This window comes from Uloborus diversus, chromosome 8 (genome assembly GCF_026930045.1).
Source record: "Uloborus diversus isolate 005 chromosome 8, Udiv.v.3.1, whole genome shotgun sequence".
NCBI classification, from domain to species: domain Eukaryota; kingdom Metazoa; phylum Arthropoda; class Arachnida; order Araneae; family Uloboridae; genus Uloborus; species Uloborus diversus.
This window is the reverse complement of record NC_072738.1, coordinates 78590572-78618255: the sequence shown is the minus strand read 5'-3', so window position 1 is coordinate 78618255 and position 27684 is coordinate 78590572. Positions and strand designations below refer to the sequence as shown.

General features: G+C 29.8%; 1 protein-coding gene across 4 annotated transcripts in view; it reads left to right on the top strand.

The window, feature by feature from the left end:
* Nucleotides 1-26418, top strand: part of LOC129227248 (E3 ubiquitin-protein ligase COP1-like) — a 59594-nt gene extending 33176 nt beyond the window's left edge. For 2 of the 4 annotated variants that reach the window (XM_054861763.1, XM_054861761.1), the window contains 12 exons: nucleotides 5038-5098; nucleotides 9444-9526; nucleotides 9918-10026; nucleotides 13363-13444; nucleotides 13523-13639; nucleotides 14930-14956; nucleotides 17997-18114; nucleotides 19113-19237; nucleotides 20088-20176; nucleotides 23113-23172; nucleotides 25343-25387; nucleotides 26266-26418. In XM_054861763.1, the coding sequence (XP_054717738.1) occupies nucleotides 5038-5098; nucleotides 9444-9526; nucleotides 9918-10026; nucleotides 13363-13444; nucleotides 13523-13639; nucleotides 14930-14956; nucleotides 17997-18114; nucleotides 19113-19237; nucleotides 20088-20176; nucleotides 23113-23172; nucleotides 25343-25387; nucleotides 26266-26283 (934 nt within the window). In that variant the 3' untranslated portion in view covers nucleotides 26284-26418. The remainder of the gene's footprint in view (nucleotides 1-5037; nucleotides 5099-9443; nucleotides 9527-9917; nucleotides 10027-13362; nucleotides 13445-13522; nucleotides 13640-14929; nucleotides 14957-17996; nucleotides 18115-19112; nucleotides 19238-20087; nucleotides 20177-23112; nucleotides 23173-25342; nucleotides 25388-26265) is intronic. The other 2 variants (XM_054861764.1, XM_054861762.1) reach the window with 1 other exon arrangement.
* The last annotated feature ends 1266 nt before the right edge of the window (nucleotides 26419-27684 follow it).

Below are 27684 nucleotides of genomic sequence, written 5' to 3'. Positions count from 1 at the left end.
GCATTAAGACAACATAGAAATTAAAAGAGAAATCATCTAATTCTAATTTATAACTATGCAATTAATACAAAGTATCACAAATCCTATAAATACCAGCTCATAGTTCTTAAATTCCTTCTACCTTATGTCTGTTTTCCTACTAAGAAGATTAGAAAATATGTATGTCATTCTTATTATTGTGTTGTGTGTAATCAGATCTAGGCCAAATACAAGTAAAAATTTGATATCTGTCCAGTAATGATTTCTCTAACCAACTGGGCAAAGAACAGACTAAAAGACAAATTCGAAGCTAGACACTTCTAGTTCGCAGAGCTTTTAACTTGTTTCATTAATCTAATGCAATATCAAACTGAAACATGGATTTGTTTTCCGCTTATCAAACAGATTAGCCCAGAAAAGTTCAATTTCCCGTGCCCCCTCCAAAAGATTTTTCTGTATCCGCCCCTGAATTGCGGTATGTTGTTTAAAGCCACTTTTTATTTTATAAAAATGATTTATAAACATTCTACTCTAAATATTCCTGTTTCAATACAGTGAAACTTCAGTAACTGGACACACTGATAACCCCTGTAACTGGACATTTATTTTTCTTAGGGTTGGCCCAATGCCAAATTCAATGGCTGAAAATCTATCTAGCTTGACACACATTTGCGAGAACCCCCTATCAGTCCACACGCAATTGCTATTCTAGTTCAATTTTTGCTACCAACATTCTTTTGTATTAACTTTTTCTCAGAGTTTTAGGAAATCTCTTTTAGAGAATTCTATCTTTTATCCAGGGGAGTAAGCAACCACTCTGTGCTGTTAGTGCAATTCTAAAAGGATAGGATAAAATATACCAAACTGTAGAGAAAGAAGGCACAATTATACCTGTATTCTAAATAAGTGTGAGCAGGACTTTTTATCTTTAACAGACATGACTAACAAGAAGCTTTTATCTCTTTTCAACAATTATGTATTTATGCTTCACAATATATTCAAATATATTATTGATTTTACTATATACTTTTCAAAGAAAGAAAACGAAAAGAATAGAAAATTCCTTTACTGGAATTAGTTTTCATAATGTGAATATTAAGCATCAGTAAGTAAGTTGTACACACAGAAACTCTTTAGGAATTAAAATTTTAGAACCCCAGTAAGTTGACGTCCACTTAAGTCGAAATTTTTTCATGTTTCCTTGGTTTGTTGAGTTATGGAGGTTCCGTTGTAGTTTGAATTAGCACATTTTATATTAATTTCTTTTCTCTATTCTATTTATTGCACTTAATTGCATTGCACTAATGTACACTCCCAAAAGCAGTTGAGGAAAAGATGCAAGTTATGTTGGGGGGGGGGGGGAATCCGGACAAATATTGTTTTTTTCCCTTGCAAATACTAATTTAGTTTCTTATTCTCATTAAAAAATATACAAAAATCCATTGAATATGAGAGATGCAATTTATTTCCTCATTTGCTATGAAGGGAGGGGGGAAGGTAATTTACATTATTTAGAACATATTATTACTAAGCAATCAAGCTATTAGCTTTGAAGGGGTGTTAACTATTTTCAAGAAATGAAAAGGATGAATTTGTTGCTGTACAGCAGTAACACTAAAATGAAAAACAGTTCCACTATACTTAAAATACACCGCCAGCTCAGTTATTCCATCCGAGGACTGCAGTTTTGTGCTTTTTAGCACTCATCAACCCGGAATAGGAATCACATGAGCTGGAGGCGAAAAATCTCTTAAGGGAGCCAAGAGAGCCAAACAAACTAGTAGCTAATACAGAATTAGCAAGCCAGGAGAATTAGGGCGGTAACTTACTACAAAATACCGTTCCACTATAGCAATTTTTCTCAAACTTAAGGGTTTAGGTGGGAGGGGGGGGGGGATCCTGAAAATGCTAGAAACTGCATGATTATAAATTGGTGTTAAGAGTTAATTTTTGTTTTTCATTGTCTTAACTAAAATGCAGTAATCTGTATGCAGATATTGTCTATAACTTTTAAATTTCATGATATCTTATTTTCAGAATGTCTATATTTTAAACAATTTTTAACTATTTCAAATTTAAAAAAAAGCTTAAATATTAAATTTATATGTCTGACTTCAATATTAAACACACTTTATATATATATATTTTAAAAAATAATTGTTGGGAACTCTGTTTTCAAAGACATAGAAGAGCTTTTCTCTGATGCTTTCGTTTTTTCTGAAGAGGGGGGGGGGGGGCAGAATCGCTAAAAGACCCATAACTTTTTTCATAGGGGAAGTTAGGACTCATACTCATGATCATTTTTCATTGTTAAACATGATTTTTAAAACTGACCCTGATGTTAAAAATTTGACAATGGCTTTTTTCACCAAAAAAAAAAAAATCAATTTTTCTTTTTCCAATTTTTAAAAAACTCTTAGTATAAACCAAGATTATTATAATATTTTTAATAAAAATATTCAAAATCTTAGCATTTTTTATGAAAATTTCCAAAAAGGTAAGTTTATTAGTTGCTAAGAAACAATTTTTTCCCATTAAACAACAGTTCAGTTTGAATGTCTTAAAAATGACAAAAAATGCAAAATCAAAAAATTTGATAAGTCTATAATATCAAAATACATTGAGATTGAAAGAAAAAAAAACTAAGGGGTTGCTTTTTACCACAAAATAAGGAAGTATACCAAGTTTCATCAAAATCTGTGGTGGTACATGTTAAAATCCCATTTTTACGGTAGATTTGGGGTGGAACTACCCCATATTTTAAGTTATTTCAAATGAAAAAGAAGCTTAGATTTTTTTTTTACATTTGAGCCCAATGTTCAACACACTGTATATTTGAATTTTTGTCGTAATTGCTGACAATTCTGTTTTTAAGAATATGGAAGAGATTGTCTGTATGATGTTTCCTGCTTTTTTTTTCAGAATGGGGGGGGGGGGCAGAATCCCTCAAAGTCCCCTAATGTTTTTTATTGGATAAGTTAGAATACATATTCATGATCATTTTTTAAAAAAATTATGATTTTTAAAGCTGACCCTCTTGTTGAAATTCAGAATTATGTCAGCACCTTTTTTTGACAAAAAAAATTTAAAATTTTCACTTTTCTAATTTTTTAAAAATTTCTTATGTAAACTAAAACTATTAAGATATTTTTTATCAACATGTTCAAAGTCTTTACATTTTATGCAAAAATTTTCAGAAAGATTATAGCATTACTTACCAAGAAACAATTTTTTTAATAAACAACATCTTCTCAGTTTGAGTGTCTCAAAAATGATAAAAAATGCAAAATCGCCAAATTTCAAAAGGCTATAAAATCAAAACGAATTGATATTGAAAGAAAAAAAAATTAGGGGGTTGCTTATAACCATAAAGGGATGAAGTATACCAAGTTTTATCAAATTCCGAGACGGTGGGTGTTAAAATCCCATTTTTGTGGTTGATTTGACGTGGAATGACCCAGTGCTACAAACTGTGTTTTTAATGTCTGAAATTAACAACAACTTACTATGTCTGAAAGTAAGTTTGATAAATGAAAGCTGCTTTTTCTGCTCATTTGGAGTAAGCTGATAAAAAATTAATAAATTACTAAATTTGAGTGATTTGATTTTCATTACTGTTAGCTTTTTAAAGCTATATTTTTTAGCTTCCTAGAACTGAGATTAAAAAAATATATATTGATAAAAAACTATATAAATAAATAAATAGTTTAGATTTTATGAAGCACAGAATAGCTGTCCAAATGTGTGAACTTCAGGGCAAAAAAGGGTAGTCCAAGTCCTAATGCTTAAGGCTTGCCTTATTTGTGCTTATTTTTTGATCAGTGAGGGGGGAAAAAGGTAATGTTAAAATATATGCTAATAATATAAAGCTGAAAAGTTTTTTTTTTGTTTGAATGCGCTAATCTTAGGAACTACTGGTTCAAATTGAAAAATTCTTTTTGTGAATAGTTTATTTATTGAGGAAGGCTGTAGGCTTTTTTTTTAAAAAATCAGATTGACCAAAAAATTTGTTATTGCAAATTAAATGTTTAATTAATTGCTTAGTTCTATGAATTCCTAATAGATGGTGGGGTAAATTTAGTTCTATGAATTCGCTCATCCAGAGGGTGCTGGCCGACAGTGTTGATAGCTGCAAGGAACCATGCTATGCGGTTTAGACACAAACTGTTGTGAATGTCGCTGTTGTGGTCAGCGAACTGAATTTTGGATAGGGTTTTTTTTTTTAATATTCAAGTACATAGTTTGATTTTGTAGGATTTTTTGATTGGGTTTTGTTTTCCTCATTTCTTGTTTAAGATATCGATGATTATTGAGATAAGAAGCTTTTTTCATTCTTTCTTTCAGCTGCATTACTTTTTATGTTTTATTTGATGACAATTAAAAACTAAAGCAGTTAAATTTCCGTTGCTTTAAAGCTAAGTACCCTTGAAAAATATAATATGAAAATTGCTTTTACTTTATTATTTTTAATCTGTTCACTTTTGAAATTTTCAATCCAAGATTTTTTTGTTGTAATTTTATCTTTTTTTTTCTGCAGTAATGTTTTTTTTTCTTCAAAACACTCCATGTATATTATAAGATTTTCTTTAAAAAAATTTGTTAACTGGAGTTTATTAAACATAATTCCTGCAATTGGAGAAAATAAATGATATTGTTTTCCCAATAACAGATTCTTTTTCCTTTTCATGTTTAATTTTCTTTGAAATATAGTTTAACCAATGATAGTTCTGGATCAACTTCTTATTTTTTTAATGGCGTAATATATAATTATTCATTTTTTTTAAGTATTACTTTAAATTTTCTCAACATGACAGTGTAAAGCATGTGATGTTCTTAAATGATCTTGAAGTTCATTTAGGATCCTTTCAGTTTAATTATATGTGTGTAGTTTAATTATTTTTATATATATATATATATATTTAATTATTTAAGTTTATCAATGTTTATTACTTGTTGAAAAATTCCAGAACAGTATTACTTTAAATTTTTCTTATGAAAAATGTGCTTTCTCAAACCTCTTTCTTCCTGACCTTTTTGAAACATGATTTTGTTTTTCAGCATTGAATTTGATAAAGACAATGAATTTTTTGCCATAGCTGGAGTTACTAAGAAAATTAAAGTATGTTGTTCACAATTATGATTTGTTTTTATTGTTATCCTCTGATTATTAAAAGGCCTTCTTTTGTTCTAGAGAACTTTTCCTCAATCTGTTTAGCTAAAAAAATAACATTAAACAAGTTACTTCATTTTGTAGGAAGAGAAACTATTAATATGAGGAAACTTATTTTATTAATTTAGATAAATGTAGTTTTGAGCTAACCATTCCACTAAGAGGCATATCCAAAATGATCAGATGAATAATCTGGAAAATTTGTGGCAGTTTTCTTTTTGAGAAATAAAATTGCTATTAAAAGTATCATTATTAATTTAATTACTTTTAAACATTAAATTTAATAAGAATTATGCATCAATTAAAACAAACCAGCCAATAGAAAGCAAAGGAAAAAGTTTAGCCCTATAATGTTATTTCAATTATAAAATATTTATCTTGCAAAATCTAGTTTTGTGGGGCATTAAGTTGTTTGAAGAGATTAACCTTTTATTTAAAAAAAAAAAGAAAAATTAGTTTGAGTTTTAAGATCTTAAATTCAAATTATCTTTTTGCAATCATCAATTGCAATGGGACTCTACTTGTTGGGTTTCTTGTTTCTACTAATGGCTTTTATCACAACCGTAATTTGAATTAAAGATATCAAAATTTAAATGAATGCTAGAGGCTAGATGTTGTGTGCTGGATACTGTTTTCTTGTGAAAAGGATTGTGTAAAGTCGAGAAGGTTGTTTATAAATGATTTGATTCCGAGGCATATGGACGCCACTGCTCAGGGGAAGGGACATGCTTGAGAAGACCTGTGGACCAGAGGACATGGACGCCACCACCGAGGAGGAGGGACATTCTCGTGGAGGCCATCCACCAGAGGAGTTTACATTACATAAGCATAGAAAAATAAAATCAAAGGACTTCAACTACTGTCGAGTGTAAACAATAAGCAATCGTGATTGCTCAAAATGAAAAAAAGAGCCTTGATGTGCATATAGACTTGCAGGTCCGTATTTAGGCAGGCACCATTCTGTGCTCAAACACTGTGTTGCAAAATTTTGTTGGTAAAATTTTCTTCTTAAACTTTATTCCAACTCAATTAACTGATTATTATAGAGCTTAGCCTTCTTAGAGCCTGCTGATGCTTTGGTTGATTATTAAATCCATTAAAAAGAAAAAAAAACTTAACTAAAAGTAGTGAGGAATAACATGCACATACAGCATGTGAAATGGGGTGTATGTGAAATCTAAATGATATCAAAACAAATGGATATTTTCATGAAAATGTAGTTAACACAGGGTTGAATTTTAAAAACTTCAAGCATTCAAAGGGTTAATTGAATATATTTTCTCCTATAAGCTCATGTCTTTTTGCATGACAAAGGGGTTTCTTGATCTGTAAATATATATGTGTGTGTGTGTGAAATTTCTTGCTATTTTGTGTTTTAATCTCTACTTTTTGGTTGTAACATTAATGGTTGATATATGTAGTTCAGGGGTCTGGCCAGAGGATATTTGGGTCCGTTAACGGACCCTTCACAAAAATCCGATCAACCAAAACGGACCTTTCACAAAATCCCGATCAAACAAAACGGACCTTTCACAAAATCCCGATCAAACAAAACGGACCCTTCACAAAATTCTGATAAACAAGATCGGATCTTTCACAAATTGTTTATTGAAAGAGCAAATCTGAAAGCAAAATAACGCATATTTCTGTGTATAAACCAATAATTGTTGGAACCTTTTTTAAAGTCAAATTAGAGGGATCAGCTTATACCAAATCGGCTATATTTGAAAAGAAAAAAAAATCGGCACTCTTGCGATACTCCTGCAAGCGATAAATTATTGCTACTGCCAAATAAATATAATGGTTGTTTGTTTTATCACAGCTAATTAGCAGCGGTGTTGTTGTAAACTTTTCTGAAAAGGCATTGGTAAGCACTTTTCTCCACTCATGATTTAATAAACATTAATAATATATATCTACAAAATGAACTCAAAACTGCAAAGGGATAGTAAGGGTGAGGAAAAAATTTGATCGCTTCAGATAGGGTTACCAACTTCAAAATTATCACCACTTAGCATCTGGCGTTGAACCTTTATAAGGACTTGATTAGAAAATATTATCATTTTGCCAGCTTGTCAATATTTGCGTTTTTACGGTGCAGTGCGATGTTTAATTGTTATTTTGGGAGAAAATTATATGGGTTTTGATTTTTCGATGCTAACAAGGATGATTAACTTTAAATAAACTCTTTTAATTACCGTTTTTTTTTCTTTAGATGTCTACATTTTGAAAAATGCAATATTTTAACATCCGATATGAGAATCATATTTTGTTCTTTTTTCAAGCTAACTTCGCTTTATTAGGATGCAAATAAATGAAAAGTCGCTTTATTTCTGTTAGAACTCTCATTTCAAGTTTTTAAAGCAAAATTCCATTTTCTGTTACAAGTCAAAAATAAAAATGCTGAATAGATGGTTTATTTTATTTTATTTATTTATTATTATTATTATTATTATTATTATTATTTTTTTTTTGCGTCAACTGTGTCCACAGATTTTAATGAAATGTTTATCATAGGACTCTAAAATGCAATTTTAAAATAATTTTATCAAAAATATTTCTTTTACAAGCCGTTTTTATACTTTTGATACCTTCACTTTGAGAATTGCGATCTCTTTGCATCCGCTATGGGAATCCGATTTTTCGAATTTTTGATGATTTGACGCTTTGTTAAGAGGTAAACAATTAAAATATCTTTTTATTTTTGTTAAAATCACGGAATTTATAAGTTTTAAACGAAATTCTGTGCTTTTTAAGAGTGTCTTGGGGGTCAAAAAGTTAAATGCTGAACCCTATTCAGAATTTTATTTTACTTATTTATTTTTTTGTCACAATTATTTTAAATACTGTACAGAAGTATTTCTAGTATAATTTAACATAATGTAAAATGGTAGATAAATATTGATACATGAGAGAGCGATGCCCCCCCCCCCCCACTCCAAATATCAGAAAAACACTCCAGAATGACTTTCTCGACATAAAAGAGGAAAACACTCAACTTTAAGTTTAATTGATGCAGTTTGTGCCATCTCTAAATTCTAAAATTTCATTTTAACAAAATTTTTTTTTTTTTTTTTTTTTTTTTTTTGCGAAATTTTTTGATTTTTCACAAAATTAATTCATTTTTCACAAAATTATTTGATTTTTCACAAAAAACGGACCCTGTGAAAAATCCTGGACAGACCCCTGTAGTTATATCATAAATATTGATTCTCTAAAAAGTTGTCTTGCATTTCAGAAAAAGATCATGTTAAATTAAGAAGTAATGAGCCGTCCATAAATGATATCATGTATTTCCGAGGGGGGGGGGGGGGTCAAGAAACTGACAAGGGGACGGGAATTTTTTTTTTTTTTTTTTAATGGTAATATGCTTATTTAATACTGCATGGCATTTGATGAGGAGAGAGATTAAGGTAAAGTGGGACTTTTTTTTTGTTGTGACACACGGGTTGAATGTGTTTAAAAAAAGTGTAACCAATTGTTTCAAGTATTTTTGAACAAAGTTTTTTGAACAATAATAGTAAAAATTTGCTTAAGGTTTTTAATCAGTCCAATGTTGACACGTCTCTGTAAGCCATCTCTCTTAACAACCGATTTTTCTTGAAATGGTTGGTGCTCACTTTTTTTTTATTATCCGATGTGTTCAAAACACAAAACATGGACATAGATCCATGGAGAAGCTAAAGTCCAGCTACAGGAATAAAAAAACACAGAAAATCTTAGCTACAAATACAAAAAAAAAAAAAAAAATCTAAAATTATATAATATTAAAAACATTTAAAAAGTCTAGAGTCAGTAAAAAGTTTGTTGAGAAAAGTTCCTTCTTTGTCAACCCTATACAACTAAGAATGTGTTTGGGTGTAACTGGATGTAAATTGCATGAGGTACAGGTGGGGAAAACTTTTTCTCCCGCTTCAAACTTTAGTGTTCACTTATGAAAAGTTTCACTATAGTAAATTCTTTATTTTCATTGTACTTCTGCACTTGTCAGTGATAATGATATTTTTATGAAACCCTCCATTCAGAGACTGTCTACTGTTAATGTGATTTTGCTGGAGTGGTAGATTTAGAGAAATTTCATTATCTAGTTAATTGTTTATGTTTTGGTTCATTGAAAGATATATTAGCTTTAAATGTTTATGATAAACTAATTCAATTCCAATCTGAATTTTTTTTAATTAAATAATTTTAGTTTTTTTTTTTTTTCACTCTGATTAATGTGTTCTTCTCAATAAACACTTTTTGAGCTGTGAATTATAATGTTCATTTCCTAAGTATTTTCATTTTATTTCAGATTTATGATTATGGGTCTGTGATACGTGATTCAATAGATATGCATTATCCGATGAATGAAATGCTCTGCAATTCTAAGATAAGGTAATTCATGTGTTTTTGATTGTATTAAGTTTTTTATTTTTATAATTATTTTGCTCTATGACTATAGTAAATTCATTGCAGCAGACCTGAATTAAAAACGGTGCTGTGCAATGAGCATTGCGTTTTTCTTCCCATCCCTTCAATGCTTTTTTCCGCCCAAAGTTTGTCTCAAAGATAATTGTGTTAGTTGCATGTTTTTGTACTGTTTGCTACAATCACAAGAATTAAGTGATCTTAATTCAATAAAAAGATTTCACATCAGTATTCTAATGCAATTCTCCATTAATTAATTTTTTAAACTTATGATAGAGTTTGCAGTTGTATTTTCTTTGAATGTTTCCTGAAAATATGTTTTGGAAATATTAACTATGGTTTTTTTTAACCTATACAGCTGCATTAGTTGGAGTTCATATCATAAATCTATGCTTGCAAGCAGTGATTATGAAGGAACTGTCACTTTGTGGGATGCTTTTACTGGTGGCAAAGTGAAAACATATCAGGTAAATATGCAATTGCTTTCCACCTTTGTTTTGAACAAAGTTTTAAAATCCGAAAAGCACCAAAGTAATATTTCCTGCTTCAGAGAAAATTAAATATTAAAACACTATATTTTTTTAAAATTTAACATGATATTTGAAGTAAAATGTACAAGAAACTAAATTTTATTTTATTCAACATTGTTTTTAAACAAGTTAATCATGTCTTTTTCTTTTTAAAATACTGCTTTTTTTTTTTTTTTTTGGATCCTATTTATTGTGACTTTGATATAAAGCAGTGGTTCCCAACCTTTTCCCCCTTGCAAACCCCTTCCAAACTCCGAAGAAAGTTGGCGAACCCTTTGGGTACTGGGTAATAAGAACCAAGCAAAAAAAAAAAAGAAAAGTGCACACACACACACATAGGCATAAAATTTGGGAATTCTTTTTCAGTTTGATACTGCTGCATACTTTTATAACAAGAGCGAAAACATAATTGAAAAATATAGACTTACAAATATTGCTACGTGCTAAAATGATCGCAAAAACATGAATACAAAACAAATTCTCCAAAAAATAAACACTGATTATTCAGTGTTGAGCTTCAATCTACTTTGAAAAAAAAAAATTTATTTGCATATTTGTGGAACAAAGCTAGAAGTTTGGCTGAAATTTTTCTGACACAAGGCTAGATTTTTTTCTATCACTAAATCAGAAACTCAGTTAAAGAATGGTCTTTAAAATTTGTTTCAGTGAACTGTCTCAGATTAACTAAATGAAATTTTTTCTTCCAGTAAAATGAGAAAGATTTATAGGTTTAAATCTTCTTGAAAAGGACTATGAGCCTGTGCACATTTATCGTTTGATTGCTGAAGAATTTTCTTGTAATAACGCTATAAGTGCAAAGTAAGATGTGTGTCTTGAAAAGTAATAGAAGTGTCTATTTTTCAATATAGAGTCAGATCCCGCTACAACGTGATCCGACTTACGCGAAATGGCTACAACGCGAGTTTTTCCTGAGTTGTAATGATTTTTTTTTTTTTTTTTTTTGCTGACGCAAATTCTACGACTGCAGCGCGAAATTTTTTGGAAAAGAATCGCGGAGTGTTAATATGGGCTTCATTGACCATAAATATTGGTTTCGTGAATGGACTTTCATCCCTTTGGAATCACTGAAACAGGAAGTTCACTCACTTTACTAGTCTAAACATCGCTTTGCTTTCAATTATACAAATATCCACTCGGTATTCTTCATTCAGTTTTTTTTTTCATTCTACATATGAACGTTTATAAAATTGAATGGCACCCAAACGTTTTCTTTCAACTAAAGTTTCCAAAGATGGGAAGAGAAAGAGAAAGTTTTTGACCATTAAAGAAAAGGTCAAAATTCTGGACATGCTTGAACACTTAAAAAGTGCATCAAAAGTAGCGCGAAAATTAGGTATGAGTGAATCTTCAATTCGGATAATTAAAAATCAAGAAAAGGAAATCCGTAAAAGTTATAAATTAAATTTTAATACTGAAGCTCGCAGAGTAGTGTCGAAGCAAAATACTAACATCATGAAAATGGAAGCTGCTCTTGCATTGTAGATTAAAGGGGCTAGAAAGAGGGGTGTCCCGTTCTTTGTAAAAGATAATGCAATTTATAGTTAATAAATGGTTTGAAACAATATGAGGGGTGTTTACAAACATCTGAAAAATTGGGTGTGCTTATAAAAAATTACTCAACATACCTTGTTCCACAACGCGAAATTCCGACTTACGCGAGGTGTCTTGGAACGCATCCCTCGCGTAAGTCGGGACTCGACTGTATGTATTTACTCCAATTTTTACACAAAAGGTGATTTTTAACAAAACAAATATTTTAAACTCCTTACTACAAGTGAAATTTTCAACACAAATCTCATAAATTCCTTGTTTAAATATAGCGCAAATTAAGTTGCATGGTTAAATTCTGTTGATTTTATTTTTACTACAAAAATTCTCACACTACCCAACTTTCCCCCACAAAAATTTTCTAGAGTAATTAATTTTCCATACTTCCTGTGGTATTTTTGGGTTGCTAGCCATTCTTTCTCTTTTTCGACAATAAAACTCGAAAAAAATCGTAGTCTATTTAGTGTGAGAATTATAGCAACAAACAGCACAATCTCCTTCTATGCATTTTTGACTCAACACACAGGATGAGCGATAGCTCTTTGTCGGACTCAAATGGCAAAGAATCTAAACATCAAAATATTTTAGACGCTCGCATATGCTCCATGTAATGTTTTCATCAAGTTTAATCAATCTTTCCAATCAAAAGCTTCTGAGGAAACGAACGCTTTCGAATTCTTTCATCTGATCACATAGTAGGGCTTTTTCAGCATGGCTTCTGGGCTATCATTCTCAATGAAAGCACTAAAACTGGCACTTTGCAATGACAGGCTAAATTCTTTAAATATAAAATATGTCAGCAAGTATGCTAATACTTTCATGCTAAGAATATCGAATGTTTGAAACCAAAATGAATAAAAAAGGAGCAAAATTTGCTTGAAACCTCTTGAACATTAGACTTCATCAAATACAGGCATGTTAAAGACCCGCCATTACAATATTTTTTCGCAAACCCCTGGGGGTTCATAAACTACCGGTTGGGAACCGCTGATATAAAGTAATAGTGCTCCCCCCATTCTCCCTGATCCCCCATAACTGTGGAAATTTAATTTATCTAACTGAAATTTATATGAAATGAACTTTTTTTACTAACAAACCAAATTAGGAAACTTTAAATATATTTTTTTGTTTACTACACTTTTATTTTGTTAATAATTGTTTTTGTTCAATGTTAGTGCAACGTTTTATATGTGTTTCTTTGCCATGTTTGCTCTTTTAATAGTCATATTTCTTTTGCAAATTTTTAATGCAAAACAGAAAATATAAGAAAGTTGTGACCACTCTGCAGGGGATTCAATCTCGTCTATGCTTCAGGGAAAAATTACCAGTATATGACAACTTGTATAAAATTACTTTTTGAAAAAAGATCTGCTAATGATGTGGATTGCATACCCAACAGTCAAATCTGTTGCAGGTATAGGTAGGAACATCAGAAACAGTTATCTGCTTAAAATAAATCTTTTAAGAAGTTACGAATAATGCATTATGAAATGCAGTAATTATCTAAGAATGGTTGATCTTGTACTTTGGTGAATTTCTTTGCTTCAAAATCAACGTACAACCTAGGCGAGAGTGACTACTATGTGAGTGAACATGGTGCTTCATTTGTTACTCATTTCATTGTTTTTTTTTTCTGTACTTGATCTATCTAAAGTACTAATCTTTTTATTTTCTCCCTTTCTCCTTTTATGTGGGTATTTATAGGAACATGAAAAAAGATGCTGGAGTGTAGATTTCAACAAAATTGATACTAAATTAATTGCCTCCGGATCAGATGATGCCAAGGGTAAACATTTTAATGCAAATACTTTCTCCCAAGAGTGTTAGACTTTTTGTTCATAGAATGTTTCTATTTATGTTTTAGTTAAATTGTGGTCAACAACACTAGATCATTCTGTCACTTCTTTAGAGGCCAAAGCAAATGTCTGCTGTGTAAAATTTAATCCAGAAAGCAGGTTTCATTTAGCTTTTGGATCAGCTGGTGAGTAACTCTATGTTGATTTCATTTTATCTGCTTCACTTACTACACCTTCAAACTAATGTTTCTGTAATCAATATGCTAAGTATATGTGAGTTAAAAAATAATTATATGGGCTTTTCTTTTTACCCTCTTTATTTTGCATTATAGCATTTTTATATGCTGTATTTAAAGCTCATGTACTTAACAGTGATTAATTTTATTTCAATGAAGCATGATTAAAACTGTATCAATGTTTTTCTTGGGATGTTCTAATCATTTATCCTTGAAAAAAAAAAAAAAACTTTTTATGTCATTTTAATTTTCAGTCGGAAATTTGAACTTGTGGATCGGCTTATTGTTGTCAAACTACACAACAATAATGCATGGAAAGGCATTCATTCTGTTTCATGTAGTTCTGAATAGTTTTAAATTAAAAGGTTATTTAGAATATTTGCTTCCTATGAGCTTGTGTAAGTTTTGTGTTTCATCAAATATAGCATTTATGGAAATTTTACTTATTCATAACAGTATACGAATTTTTTGTAAGATTTGCAACAAATTTAAAATAGTAAAGATATAATGCACACACATGTATATTTCTCAATTTGAGCAATTTTCAATTATATTTTTTCTAAAATATTTTACAATGAATTAATGGAAGTGTTAACCCACAATAAGTATATTCATTTCAATCTCATTGTGGAATTGAAGTATGAAAATGTAAACACTTGCACTATTATAATGTAATGCCTCATGTAAACTTTCCTTCTCTAAATGTGGTTATATTAATTGCTCTTAATAGACAGCAGCATTAAACTTCATTAATGCACTTTTTTCTTTCAAACTTTCATTGTAAAGAAAGATTCTCAAGTTTTTCAAATCAATTTTATTTCTTTAATTTAGTGCCTGCTCTAAAAAAAGGCATTACTAAAAGAAACAACTGAGGAGTTTATACAAAATATGTTAGTTCAGATTGAAACGAAAAACGTCTATTAGTTGTTTACCCCATAAATGTTAATGTAATGCTTTCATTTTTGAAGGTATACTTTGTGCTGTATTTTTACTTATTGTATTATTACTGTCGTGATTTTACTTTTTATGTCATTATTAAATTGTTTTTTTTTTCTTTCTGTATATTTTGTATGTGAATCATGTGTCCTTTATTAGTTTTCACAGGATGAGTTTCTTCAAATTAAAATTTTTAGTTATAATTAATGATTTAACATCCCATGCTTTAATAGCTTCATTGATTTACATTATTGAAAAAAGAAATATAATGAAATTAATTAATTTTATTTTTGCTGTCTTAAGTGGAGGACAAAATTACAAGAAACATTGGTACTAATTTTTCTTTATCTTTTGCATTCAAAATTTTGTGCTCCATATTTTAGTGTTCTTCCAATATTATTTCCACATTTCAAAGAAAAGAGATATGTTTTACATGCATTGTATAACATTAAAAAGCTTATCTGCTAAAATTTGTGAGAATAACAATGCATTAAGTACAGATTTGCAGTTTCATTGAGGATTTATACCTTAAATATGCTATCATTCAAACTTTATGCTAATAGTTTTGTTCAATTTATGAAACAATAAAATGTTTTGTTTATGTGTATCTTTTTAAATGTAACTTACTTTAATTTTTTAACAACTTGGAACCACATTGTGTTAATCATGGAGTGCAGTGGTCAAAGGAACTACTTTTAGTTTGTAGTATACTACTACTACTTTGAGCAATTCCATTTTAACAGATGTATCAATTCTTATGCCATGAGAAGGTAAAGCACAGTGTCTGCATTTTTTATTTATTATATTTATTTATTTATTTATTTATTTTGTCATCATTATCTTTATTGTATTAGCTTGCTTACTTGCTCATTTGATTTCCACTGAAAATAAAGCATTGAAAAAACGTCAAATTCCAACATTGTCCAATTTTTTAGTATGGAATACAAAATGTGTTTCTTCAAATATCTCAAAAGATCATTTCTTCAGATATTGTGATTTACCTTCTCACATCAGTATTGCACTATTGCACCTATGAAAGATTCCAAATATATTAGATCTTTGCTTCATTGCACGAACCTTATGAAGAATGTGGAACAATTACTTCTATGTAACGCTATTAAATTTTTAAAAATCTCCTCGAACAATACTTAAATAATATATTTTTGGCTCAGTAATGAATGTATCTTATGAGAAACATCCGTTATTGAGCAAAAAAAATTAAACATTGTTTCTGGAACTCTTCAAAATTTAATTGGGTTATGTACAAATGCAATCAAAAACAAATTTAATGTTTTTTGAGTCTTTGTAGGGTGTTTTGTGCAACAATTGATGCTTCTGTTACTAGCCATGGCATTGCTTTTTATTGAAAATGTAGTTAACTTTAACTCTTTTATGATGTAATTACAAACTACTTTTAAAATGTAGTCACTACTTAACTACTTTCATATGACGAAATTTCCTGAAGGATTTAGTGTATGCTTATGCTCAGAGTTGAAAAATTTTATTACTTCTGCAAGAAAACTTTAGAATATAAAGAAAAATCATCATAAATGTAAATGTTTACATATGTCATACACATTAATTTTTGCAATTGCGATTTTTTGTAGCCTTATTGAGTATGTTTTTAAAAAACACTTTATTTCCATACAATCAACAGTTAGGGCAAATTCATGAATCAAGCATTCGGCCGTATTTACTGTCAAGCTTTTGCTGAATTAAATTCTTTGACTGAAAGTCAGAGAATATAAAATTATAGTACAGTGTATTAGTTTTTTTTTTTTTTTTTTGCTGTTTAATTCAGTGAAGTAAAATCGGGGGAGGGGGGGGGGAATGACTTGGTAATTATTACTCCTGCCATGTTGAAATTTTCAGTAACAATCTCAAATTCAGCAGTCTTAAATCTAGAAATGTAGTGATATTGTTGTTACCGGACTCTTGAGGTCCAATACTGTAATAAGAACAGGATTGATAATTTTGTCGCGAAAAAGGTATTTTTGCCAGGTCAGTGGGAAAAAAATATGGCAAAAACCTAGTTGCAAATGAAAAATTGCATTACATTTTCTTAATTAAAGAATAACAATGATATAAATAATACACTGTAAATAAATATTTTTGTTACCTATTTTATTATTTTATTTATATTAATTTATAAGTTTAAAAAAAAAGGTTGTTGTTGCTGCTTTCTAAAAAATAATTGAACCAACACAACCAAAAAACCATTTAACAGCAATTTTTTACTTGAATGTTTGAAAAAATTTAAAATAGATTTTTTTTAAATATTCATCTTTTAAAGCAAATTAAATATTTGAAACTAGAAAACAATTAAAAGAAAATTAAAATTGTATCAAACTTGCTGAGGAAAAAGTTGTAAAAACTACATCTGTAAGTTGTTAGTGCAAATTGTATTTATGGCACTGCGGCAAAAACGTATTACTGGCAGATGGTTTTTAAAAAAAAGTTATTTTTTCCCACTTTTTTTTTTCCAGCTCAGCCGTAGCAAAAACTCACCAACCCTGATTGAGAAATATCTATTCTTACTCACATGAGATAATTTTTTATCCTAAATCATTTTTCTCAATTTTTTTTCTACTTTCCAATATTTATGCCTTTCTTGGCAGTGAATATTTGATTGAAGAAATGATAGAAAAAATTCAAGCATTTTTAATTTTGTTAAGTGCTTACAGCTCTTCTCCTTTATCCTAGCACATGCTAGGATATGCTGCTATCATATTCGAAAAATTAGTAGCATTTGAACCTTGGTTCTTTGCTAAGCTTACATTGAAAGCAATTGCTACAACCTATTTTATTTTCTTATTTTTTTATTTTGCTGTCACACTTTTTTAAAAAGAAGCACATTTGGTTACAAACTATTTAAAAATAGTAGTGACTACAGTAGTTTGTTACTTGCATGTATATTACAGTAGTTTTTTACTTGCACCAGAAGTTCGGAACATTTGTTCTGACTTCTAGTGAAGTGTTGATGTTAGTCTAAAATATTAGTCCTACTCTAATTATTTGTATGCAAACTGTTGAAGTGCTTGACCATTTTTTAGGCATTTCATGCATGCATTGTAAAAGTTTTCTGAATTTCATGTTTCCCCAAACATTACCTGTAAAGTTACGGTGGAAAGTTTTAATCCCCCGCTACCAACCAAAAAGAAAAAGGATGAAAGTGCTTGCTAAAGAAGCTTAAAAAAGTATTGAAGAAATTTTTAATAATAATAATAGAAAAGATCTTGCCCATTTACTTTTTATTTGTAACGGAAATCCAGACAACAAATAATTAATTTTTTTTCTATGCATTGCTAATCAGTTCTTGATTTAAGAACATATTTATTCAATTGTTTTAAAACTTATAATTATTTTGCAGATCATTGTGTTCACTACTATGATTTACGGAATACGAAAGAAGCTTTAGAAGTTTTCAAAGGCCATAAAAAAGCAGTTTCTTATGTAAAATTTCTCAATAAAGCTGAAGTTGTGTCAGCGTAAGAATTGCTTTGCTTTTTTCTAATTTTAAAGTCATTTTCATCTAATATAATTTGCTCTTTTTTTAAAAGTTTTAGCTGTGCTTGTCTTGAAATCCATAAAAAAGGCTGGTTTTAACAACACAACACATTTAAAATTCTATTTATGTATAAATTTCTATTTATGCATTTTAAAAACTTTTTTATTCATTTACTTATTTATTTTTTAGTGTTCAGAGAATAGAATTTTACATTTTTGAGGAGTAACCTTTAAAATAAGTTTCTAAGACATTACAAAGCACCCATGCAGTCAGGTGCAATCACTTCAAACATTTTCACATACATAAAAAGCATAATCAGTAAGTAATTTTTTTCGTCGGTCATTGGGGGAAAATACTTTATGTTTTTCCGTGAATAATTGTTCTTACTTAATTTATTTTTGGTTTATTTAGAACTTTCTCTGAAAAAAAAAATTGTGAAATGACCAATATTATTCGATTATCTGGGGAAATTATTTGATTAAGTGGTGATGTTTAACATTTCGTCTATGGGGAAATATTCAGTTCCAAAAGGTTTTATTCATATAAGCAGGGTAATCGTTTATCCAATACCTGATTCAGCGGGGCTGACAATACCTACTGGAGTGAGATAGCTTGTTTGCAGATAAGTGTCTATCTTATGTGTACGCTACTATTATATATATATATATCAACGAGAAACACCAGAAATCGTTTTGAAAAGAAAAAATTATCATTAAAAAATCATATTTTTTCATTCAAGTTACATATTTTTTCTAGAATTCATGGTTCACATAATGCTTCCTTATTTTGTGTTAAAAAACTTAGTCATTTTACATGGGCTCTTTTTAAGTTAATAGGTATTTTGTAGCTAATTAAGATAATTCTAAATATGATTCTGTATACTTTGTGTTAAATTGTAAATTAATATAAACTTTCAATTTTTTAAAACTTAACAGTGCATTAAAGACTTTATTTATCTATAAAACTTCTTTATTCTAGGTCAACGGATAGTCAGTTGAAACTTTGGAATGTCAACCAGTCTAACTGCCTTCGTTCTTTCAAAGGTCATCTTAATGAAAAGAATTTTGTAGGACTTGCCACTGATGGTGATTTTGTTGCTTGTGGTAGGTCTTTCGCCTAGAAAATGAAAATTAGATTTGCAATATAATTTTGTTTCTTTGTTTTTATAACTAATAGAATTAGTTATAAAAACTGTGTTTTTATAACTAATAGCTATATATGAATAAGTTTTCTTTCTTTTTCTCCCTCTCATTATCCATTTTTTCTAAATATTTTGTTTAGGTTCTACAAACAACAGTTTTTGATTTTTTTTTTCTAATGAACTGATAAAATGTCTCGGATCAGAATGATAATGTTTTAAAGCAAAACAAATGGCTTAAGTAGTTAAACACAATGAACTATAAATGAAAAAAATAACAATTTTTAATACAGATTTCAATTATGAATAACTGCGTGACAATATTATCACAGGGTGAGCTTATAAAGTGAGAAAAAGGTGGTGGCTCAAAGCTGACACACGCATGTACATAACATTGTGCCACATAAAAAGTTCTCCATCGCTAACTAGATTTTTTTTTAGCCATGGTATACATTTCTGAGATCTGTTGTTACATTGTGGGTAAGATTTCCATCCTATTATCTCAAATAATACGGAAGATGGGTCTGAAAGTCACTAAAAAATAGAATTTAAAAAAACACAAATTTAGTGCACTTAAACCTATAGGCTACCCAAGAACTCATTCACTAGGATTAGCCTATATATTTTAAAATCAAAATTGACTTCTGTATGCATTTTGAGATGAAAAAAGATTTCAATCTCTCGTTGACTCAAGTATAATCTCCAATAGAACTAAAATGTGTACTTTTAGCACTAAAACTTCACAAGGATATATTTAAAATTTTATGTCTAATATTGAAAATAATATTTCTTGTAAACTATGTGTTTATTTACAGGAAGCGAAAACAATGCTCTGTATATATACTACAAAGGTCTTTCTACTCAGGTTCTCACATTCCGGTTCGACACTGTTAAGAGTATATTGGTAAATATTCTATTTTTTAATTCCCTTACCATAATATTGCTTTGCTAGTTTTTTAAATTCAAAACTTTGTCTGAAACAAGTACTGCTCGTGGAAATTATTCAAAAGTGAACTGTTAGTATCAGGGCAGTATCCAAGTAGAGGGTTTTAGGGTTCAAACCTCTCTCATTGGGGAAAAAATAATGAACCAAATAAAGAAAATGAATATTTGACATAAATTAACTTTCATGTGAAAGTCTGTGAAACAATTGAAAAAAAAACACTCATTCTGAAATTTTTCTGCAATTTACGACAATTAGAGCTTTACCAACTGGAATAGTATTTTGAAAAATCTATGGTGAAAGAACCGCTGAATGATCTGTCATTACTAAGCATTAATTATGTTAATGTTGCTTGTTGTAAGGTTATGAAGACTTTGGCATATGTTGCAGCTATGAAGATGCATTTGTGATTGTGTTTGGTAATGGATATTGTGATTATTTATAATGTAATTTGAATCTGCAATAGGCTCTTTCTTGTTTAGTTTGTTAAGCATTATTTCAGAGTATAAAACCATTGCTACATTAAATCATTGCTACATATTAACCATTGCTACATATTGCTACATTATAAAATAATTTGTAGACAGTTTTTAATACTTATTGTAATATACTGCATAGTAAACAGATTTGACCCATATTGGACCACTCATAGAACGCATCATAAAAATTTCTTTGAATAGTAACTTTGTTGTCACTAGGAAGTGCTTAGACATATTAAACAAAAATTTTGAAAATATCTTTTATAGTTTTTTTAAATACAAGCTGTCCTATAAGTAGGACAACGGGCCAAAGCACTACAAAAATCTCAATTTTCTTCTCTTACCTTCCAGGGAAAGAAATTACTTATGAAACTTTGGAAAATAGTCTAAACTAAGTCCAACATTGTATTTTTTGCATATAGTAATTGGTTTCCTATTGCAATTTTTCAATTGGCATCTTCTTTGTCAACCATTAACATTTTTTACCAGTATATACTCATTGTTGAGATGAAGCGTTCTTTGTTATTTTGCAACAAAATGCATTACCTTATTTTATGAGGAATAATATTGAGAGGGCCAACATTATTCATTGTAAGATGCCAACACCCATAATTTATATTTTCATGAACATGCCATTTCTGCCAAAATAACACACCATTCTTTCATCAATTGCTACATTCTCGGAAAATACGCCAAATTGCTGCAAAGCAACATTCAGTTTTTCTAACAATGGTCCAATTTTGTAGCAATGATCTTGCCTGTCAATTGTTGAATTGTCATTGAACTAATGATAATGTTTGATGTCACTGTACTTTTTTTTCTTGATGTAAGCAATACTAACTAATGTTGTGCCAATATTGGTAGCATTTTTTCACGGGGTAATATATGTTAACCACTAAAAAATATATAACCTAGGAACAGTTGGAATTCTCTCTCAATTCTCAATGATACTAAAAGAATGATCCTTCTTTTGGGAAGCGTAACAGTTTGTCTCCAACGGTATGTGGTATGTCTTCAGCCATCATATGAAAAAGTTCAATAGGGCTTTTACCTACAATAATATCAGTTTACCTTCAACATTTTTTACACTTCCAGCAGCATCTTGTACAGATGATTTGTCACTTCATGTTGGTGCATAACACTTTGTTAAAGATTCATCTGTTTCATCTTAGTCACTAACTAAATCAGGTTTGGGAGGAATAAAAATCACTTTTGGTTCATCGATTTCATAATCAGAAAAATAATTCTTGTACTCAATAGCTTCCTCAACTGTCAGAAATTTTTTTGCCATTTTATAGAAATTTAGCTTATAAAATCTTTTTCTTTATTTTACATATTGTGCAAGAAACATTTTAAAGCAAACCAAATAGCAAATGATACTCTAAAAGGAATCCTAAGTTTCAGAATGATTTTCCCTGAAAAGAACAGGTGTACACATTCAAAAGATCTAGTTTTGAAGAATGCAAATCTTTACATATCTTGTATATGCAAAAGAATACCAGGGGCAAGAAGAGGGGGCACTCCTGCCAATCAACGAGCAAACTTTCAAACTTAAAAAACTCCATCCACTTGATCTTGTTTTGTTATTGTATAAATACAGCTTGTTCCACAATTTTTTTTGTAGGAATGTGAATCAGTAGAAAAAAAGGTCTGTATTGGACTGTTGTCCTGTTTTTAGGACACCTGGATATTTCACTAATTATACCTACAAAATAAAATTGTTTTCTTGAATATTTTTATTCATAGCAATAGCACTGTCTTTCTATTCCAAAAATAAATCCATACATTTATTTTTCAACGGAATGTATAGTTTTTAATTAATCATGAATAATTTAGGTTTTTTTGAGTGTTCATTTTATTGGTTATTTTTTAATTTAAATTCAATTTAATTGTCAGACTTATGCTTGTATATTATACACATGTTGGTTAAAAAAGGTTTGTGACAAAGTTTGGATAAATTCATCTTTGCCATACTGGGATCGACAATTTGATGTAAAACTAAAGTTTGTAAGGAGGTGCCTCCCCTTCCCCCCGGGTAAGGCTGTAGAAGCATTAAAACCCCTCGCTTTTTGAAAATCTGGGCACAGGTATGATTAGTATTATTTCAAAAATATGAGACATTTTTCTAGATTCAAAGCATACTCTGTAGAAGATTCCTTGCCGCATTTGGAATCTCAAACTTTTTTCATTTATTGTAAATGTTGAAAACTTTACAAAATGCATTTTATTCTCAGTAGCATAATTTTCTGTGTCAATCTGTGAGCATCAGCTTCACAAACCAAAATTTATCCCTCTTATCAATGCAGGGCCTAGTCTGCTATCACCTGAATATAATTCTTAAGCAAAATATACCTCCCCCCTCCCCCAATATGCACATGAATCAAGTATTCTAACATACATCATTTTAATTCCTTTTAGGAGAAAGATAAAAAAGAAGAGGACTCTAATGAATTTGTTAGTGCAGTTTGCTGGAGAATGGTAATGCTTAAACAAATTTAATTTTGTGTTATATAATGTTAATTTTTGTCTCCTTTTAATAGTGAGGTATATAATTTATTGATTATATTGATACTGAAAAGAGTTACTGCAATACAACTTTCTTTATGTTACAAATTATGATACAGTGAAACCTCAATAAGTAGTCGACCGGTTAAGTGGTCACTCCGTTTAAGTGGTTGTTTATCTTTGGTCCCAAAAAGGTCTCATTCATAGTAATGTAAAATGATCCTCCTTTACTGGTCACCAAATTTCATTTTACCCGGTTAACTAGTCACTCAAAAATTGTTTTCTAAAATTCCTTTTCCTTATCGGATCTTCCAAAATAGCGTCGGATTTAGTGGAAAGGCTGTTTGATAGTCATTTTACCATGAAATCTCGATCCTCCGTTCTAGTCGTTCAAAGCATTCTTCTTGCTGTGACTCTGCGGAGTGCCAAGAGTATGAATCAAACTCCTTTCAGCAAGACATACAAAATCTAATACCTGGAGAATGTTAGTCAGTATTTAAAATCCACTCAAGGAACTACAAACACAGAATTTAAAGCTTGATGTATGTTAGAAGAGATCATTCTTTCCCGTAAGCAACAACTTCATGAGTCAACATTGTAGGATTGTATTAATGTAATGTAACTACATTAAAATAAGTTGTTATTTAGTAATGTATAAGTAAGAGAAAATAAAACAAAGTAACTGTCATTAGTATTTTTCCCCCTTTTTAATATTTCCACAAGTTTATAGACCTTGATTACATAAGCTATTGTTTTTCTCACAGAATTCTACTGCCATTCATGAATACTATTTGTAAGGCTTTTTTTTTTCTTCCTTGATTTCCCACTCCACATAAGTAGTCACTCCTCATAAGTGGTCAAAACTTTTTGGTCCCTTGAGTGACGACTTAACGAGGTTTCACTGTACTTTCAAACACAAAGTTTTGATTTCACACCCTAGAAAATACTGTTTATTAGGATATTTAACTGTCTTTACCTGCCATTTACAAAATAATATTAGTTTTTATGTACCTTATCAATTTTTGGTCAATTTTATGTTTTTATTGATGTGCATGATTGCTCATCAAAGTTTGATAGGCAGCAGAGACCTGCACAGAAATTTTGGGGCCCATCACGAATTACTTTTACAGGCTCCCCTCCATATTTGTTTATCCCTAAATCCCCACATATATTTCACCCCTCATTTTAAAAATTTGGGTCCCCTTCAGGCTCGGCCCCAAGCCAACAGGCGTTCCCTCCCCCCCCCCATGCATGCCCCTGATAAGCAATAGATATTTATGGCTGTATAGAAACTAAATTTGAGAGAACAAAATAGATCATTATTATTCAATTATATAATAACAACTATAATAACAAAATAGATTGCAAACACGAGTTTGAAGCCACAAGGAACCCCTTTTTCTCCATCACAGTGAAGATCACCGATATGATGATTTTTTGTATTCTAGGGCTCAAAATGTTGGTCGATTGAAAAACAGGTTCCTTATAGCCCTGAAACATACGTGTGCAATACATTTTGAAATTTTGCATGTGACAATGTACTTCCTTCACATTTAAAATTTGTGATATTTTTATGTTAGTTTCACGTTAAAGTTTATTATGTAGCATATTTTTGATAGTAATTAAACTAATTATTGTCTTAGATATGCAAGAGAATCAAGTTCAGGTCAACAAGTGTATAGGCAAGAGTGGAGTTGCCCCAAAAACAGGTTGCATATAACTACTTTTGTGATGGGTATATCGGGGTTCTCCAGGGATACCCTGGAGGAACAGTAAATAATCTTGTTGCCATACACAATTGTAGAATGTCATCAAATAGGAAACTGTTAGTTTCCTATAGCATTGAAATATTAAACTCGATATAACATAACCTAATAAAATAACCTTGATTATTATATTTGCTTGAAATTCTAGTAATAAGTTATGCATACGTTAAAGTGTATAGTGAAATGATATTTTTATTAAGATTTAAAAATAAATAAAGAGATAAATTTTTAAAACCTCTGTCCTGCAGACACCCTTCTGTAACAAACAAAAATGTTTCTTCTGTTCGTATCGGCTCTAGAGGGGTTTTATTGTATGAGATTTCGATTTCAAACAGAACTTTTGTCACAGATACTTAAAAAATTTATTTTTCTTTCAGGGCTCCAATGTTGTTGTGGCTGCCAATAGTCAAGGTAATATTAAGGTAAGGTGATAAAATCAAGCAATATTTTTATCCAAAATCATCCAATATTTTTAGTTGATCAAGTTGGTTGATAAATTAGACATCTTTGAGATTGTTGTTTTTGAGAGGCTAAAACTTGAAATGGTTTTAAGAAAGCAGAGGATATCATTTATCTGCATGCAATATTGCATTCCCATCTTATTTTGCCTTTTTTTTTTTTTACATATTATTAAGGCTTTTTGTTATGTGTTTTATTTTGACATAATGAAAAGAAAGTTTTTTAGAAAGTCAGAATAGTATTCACTGTTCTGACTTTCTAAAAAAAAACTCCCTATAGTTAATTTTATATTTGATTGAAAAAAAAAATTCAAAATCTTGCAGGTAGCTTTCCATTATGTTTAGTATTTTAGCAATCAAGTGATTATTCAGTATCAGACTCATTCATTGTTTTTCATTTTTATATTGAATCAGAAAATTTTATATAAGTTGAAAATTAAAAAATGAAATAGAGAGGACAACCAAGATCTGGAATACAGTACAGAAGAAAAATTAATGTTTTATTGTTCTTTCATGTGAAAACTCAGACGCTCAATTACAGGAATAGTTTATTTATTAAAGTTGAGTATGTCTTTTGTAAAGAATTTTGCTTTTTAGTTTCAGAGTAGAATATTTCATTATAATGCAATTTGGCGAGGCAAAAAAGTGTGCACTAAATGTTATATTTGCTTCATCTATAATAACTATACAACTTCAGTTTGAAAATAAAAATTTCTAGTTGGCTGTTCTTAAGTTTTATTTTGCTCCACAGCAATTCTGTGAACGTGTAATTTACTTTTAGATGCATACATTTAGATTTTATGTAATTCAGTACTTTTTAAATTTTTGTCTTTCTCCCTTAGGTTCTAGAATTGGTGTAAAAACTTAGAGATTTGTAAAAAAAAGTATGATCACTGTAATTATTACTGTACATTTAATTTCTTGCTGTGATGGTAATTTATAGTACCTGAAGGCAGCTAAATTAAAGAAAGCCTTTCAACGGTTTTTAAATTGTGTTGCCAAATTCTGTAAAATAAATTATGTATTTTCTTAACTGTTCCTAGTTCTTTTATGCAGTGACCATGTCAGTTACTTATATTACTTACACTTGAGCACACAAGGAATAGCTTTAGGAGCCCTTTTCTTCTTGTAACAGTTTTGTGATGCTATGGTTCATTAAGAATAAGAAATATCTGATGGATTTTCTTATGGCTTAGCTAAAAATCAAAATTAATATGCTGCATCATCATGTGTTAGTTTTCACATTAGTCTTCTGGATAGAAAATATAAAATCTATTCCAGTCTAATGCATTACAATAATTAATATTAACTCAAAATACCTTTTATTTTTATCTGTCCTTCGCATCAAATCAGGACTGAGACTTTCAGCAACTAAGTGGAATAAATTAAAACTAAATCAAGAAAATATTTGATTTTCAGTTAATTTATCAAGTTTGGTTTTAGATCAAATGCAGTTTTACTTTGCCAAAAATGTTCATAAACATTTTCATAAACTTGAATAGATTTTAAAACATGAACATTAAAGTGAGAATAGTGTTTTGTGACATCACAAGTTTAGTGCAGTTAAAAGAAATTATGATGGGAATTTTTTACTCCTCAATTTCCTAAGCCATTCCACAATCTTTCAATCCACGAGCTAATCAATTATAGACGATATGAAATAAATTGCAATTTCCTGTAATATACAGGTAGATAAATCATTTCAATAACACATTACAAAAAGTTATTGAAAAATACTTTTTACTATCAGCAAAATATTCATCCTCTAAAAAAAATAAAATTTTCTCACATACAAAATAATTTATCTAACAGAGCATGAGATTCTTTACAAAATAATACATATTTGACTCTCTACCGGTTTTTCATCCCTTTTTGTGATGTCTTTACCAACTCGTTTAATAACTGCTGCTGTGCTTCCTTGACAAGTAAACGAATAACTTCGATTGCATCCATTCAAACTGAAGTAACCAAGTGGCTTTACTCTTGTTTCTCTTTCTTGGAAAATCATTAGGGATGCATCTTCGTAACGCTGTTTAATGTCACACAATGTTTCTGCGTATAAAACATTTTTACTCATTGAAGAATTCAACTTTGAGGCTTCTTCCTGTACATGGGAATATTTAAAATAAATAATTTTTAACTTAAATCAGCTGCAAAAAAAAAAAAAAAAAAAATTAAATAACATATTTGAATTAAAGAACTAAAAGGTACAATTTATTGTTACAAAACTTACATTGGAATAAGAAGACAAAGTGGAAATT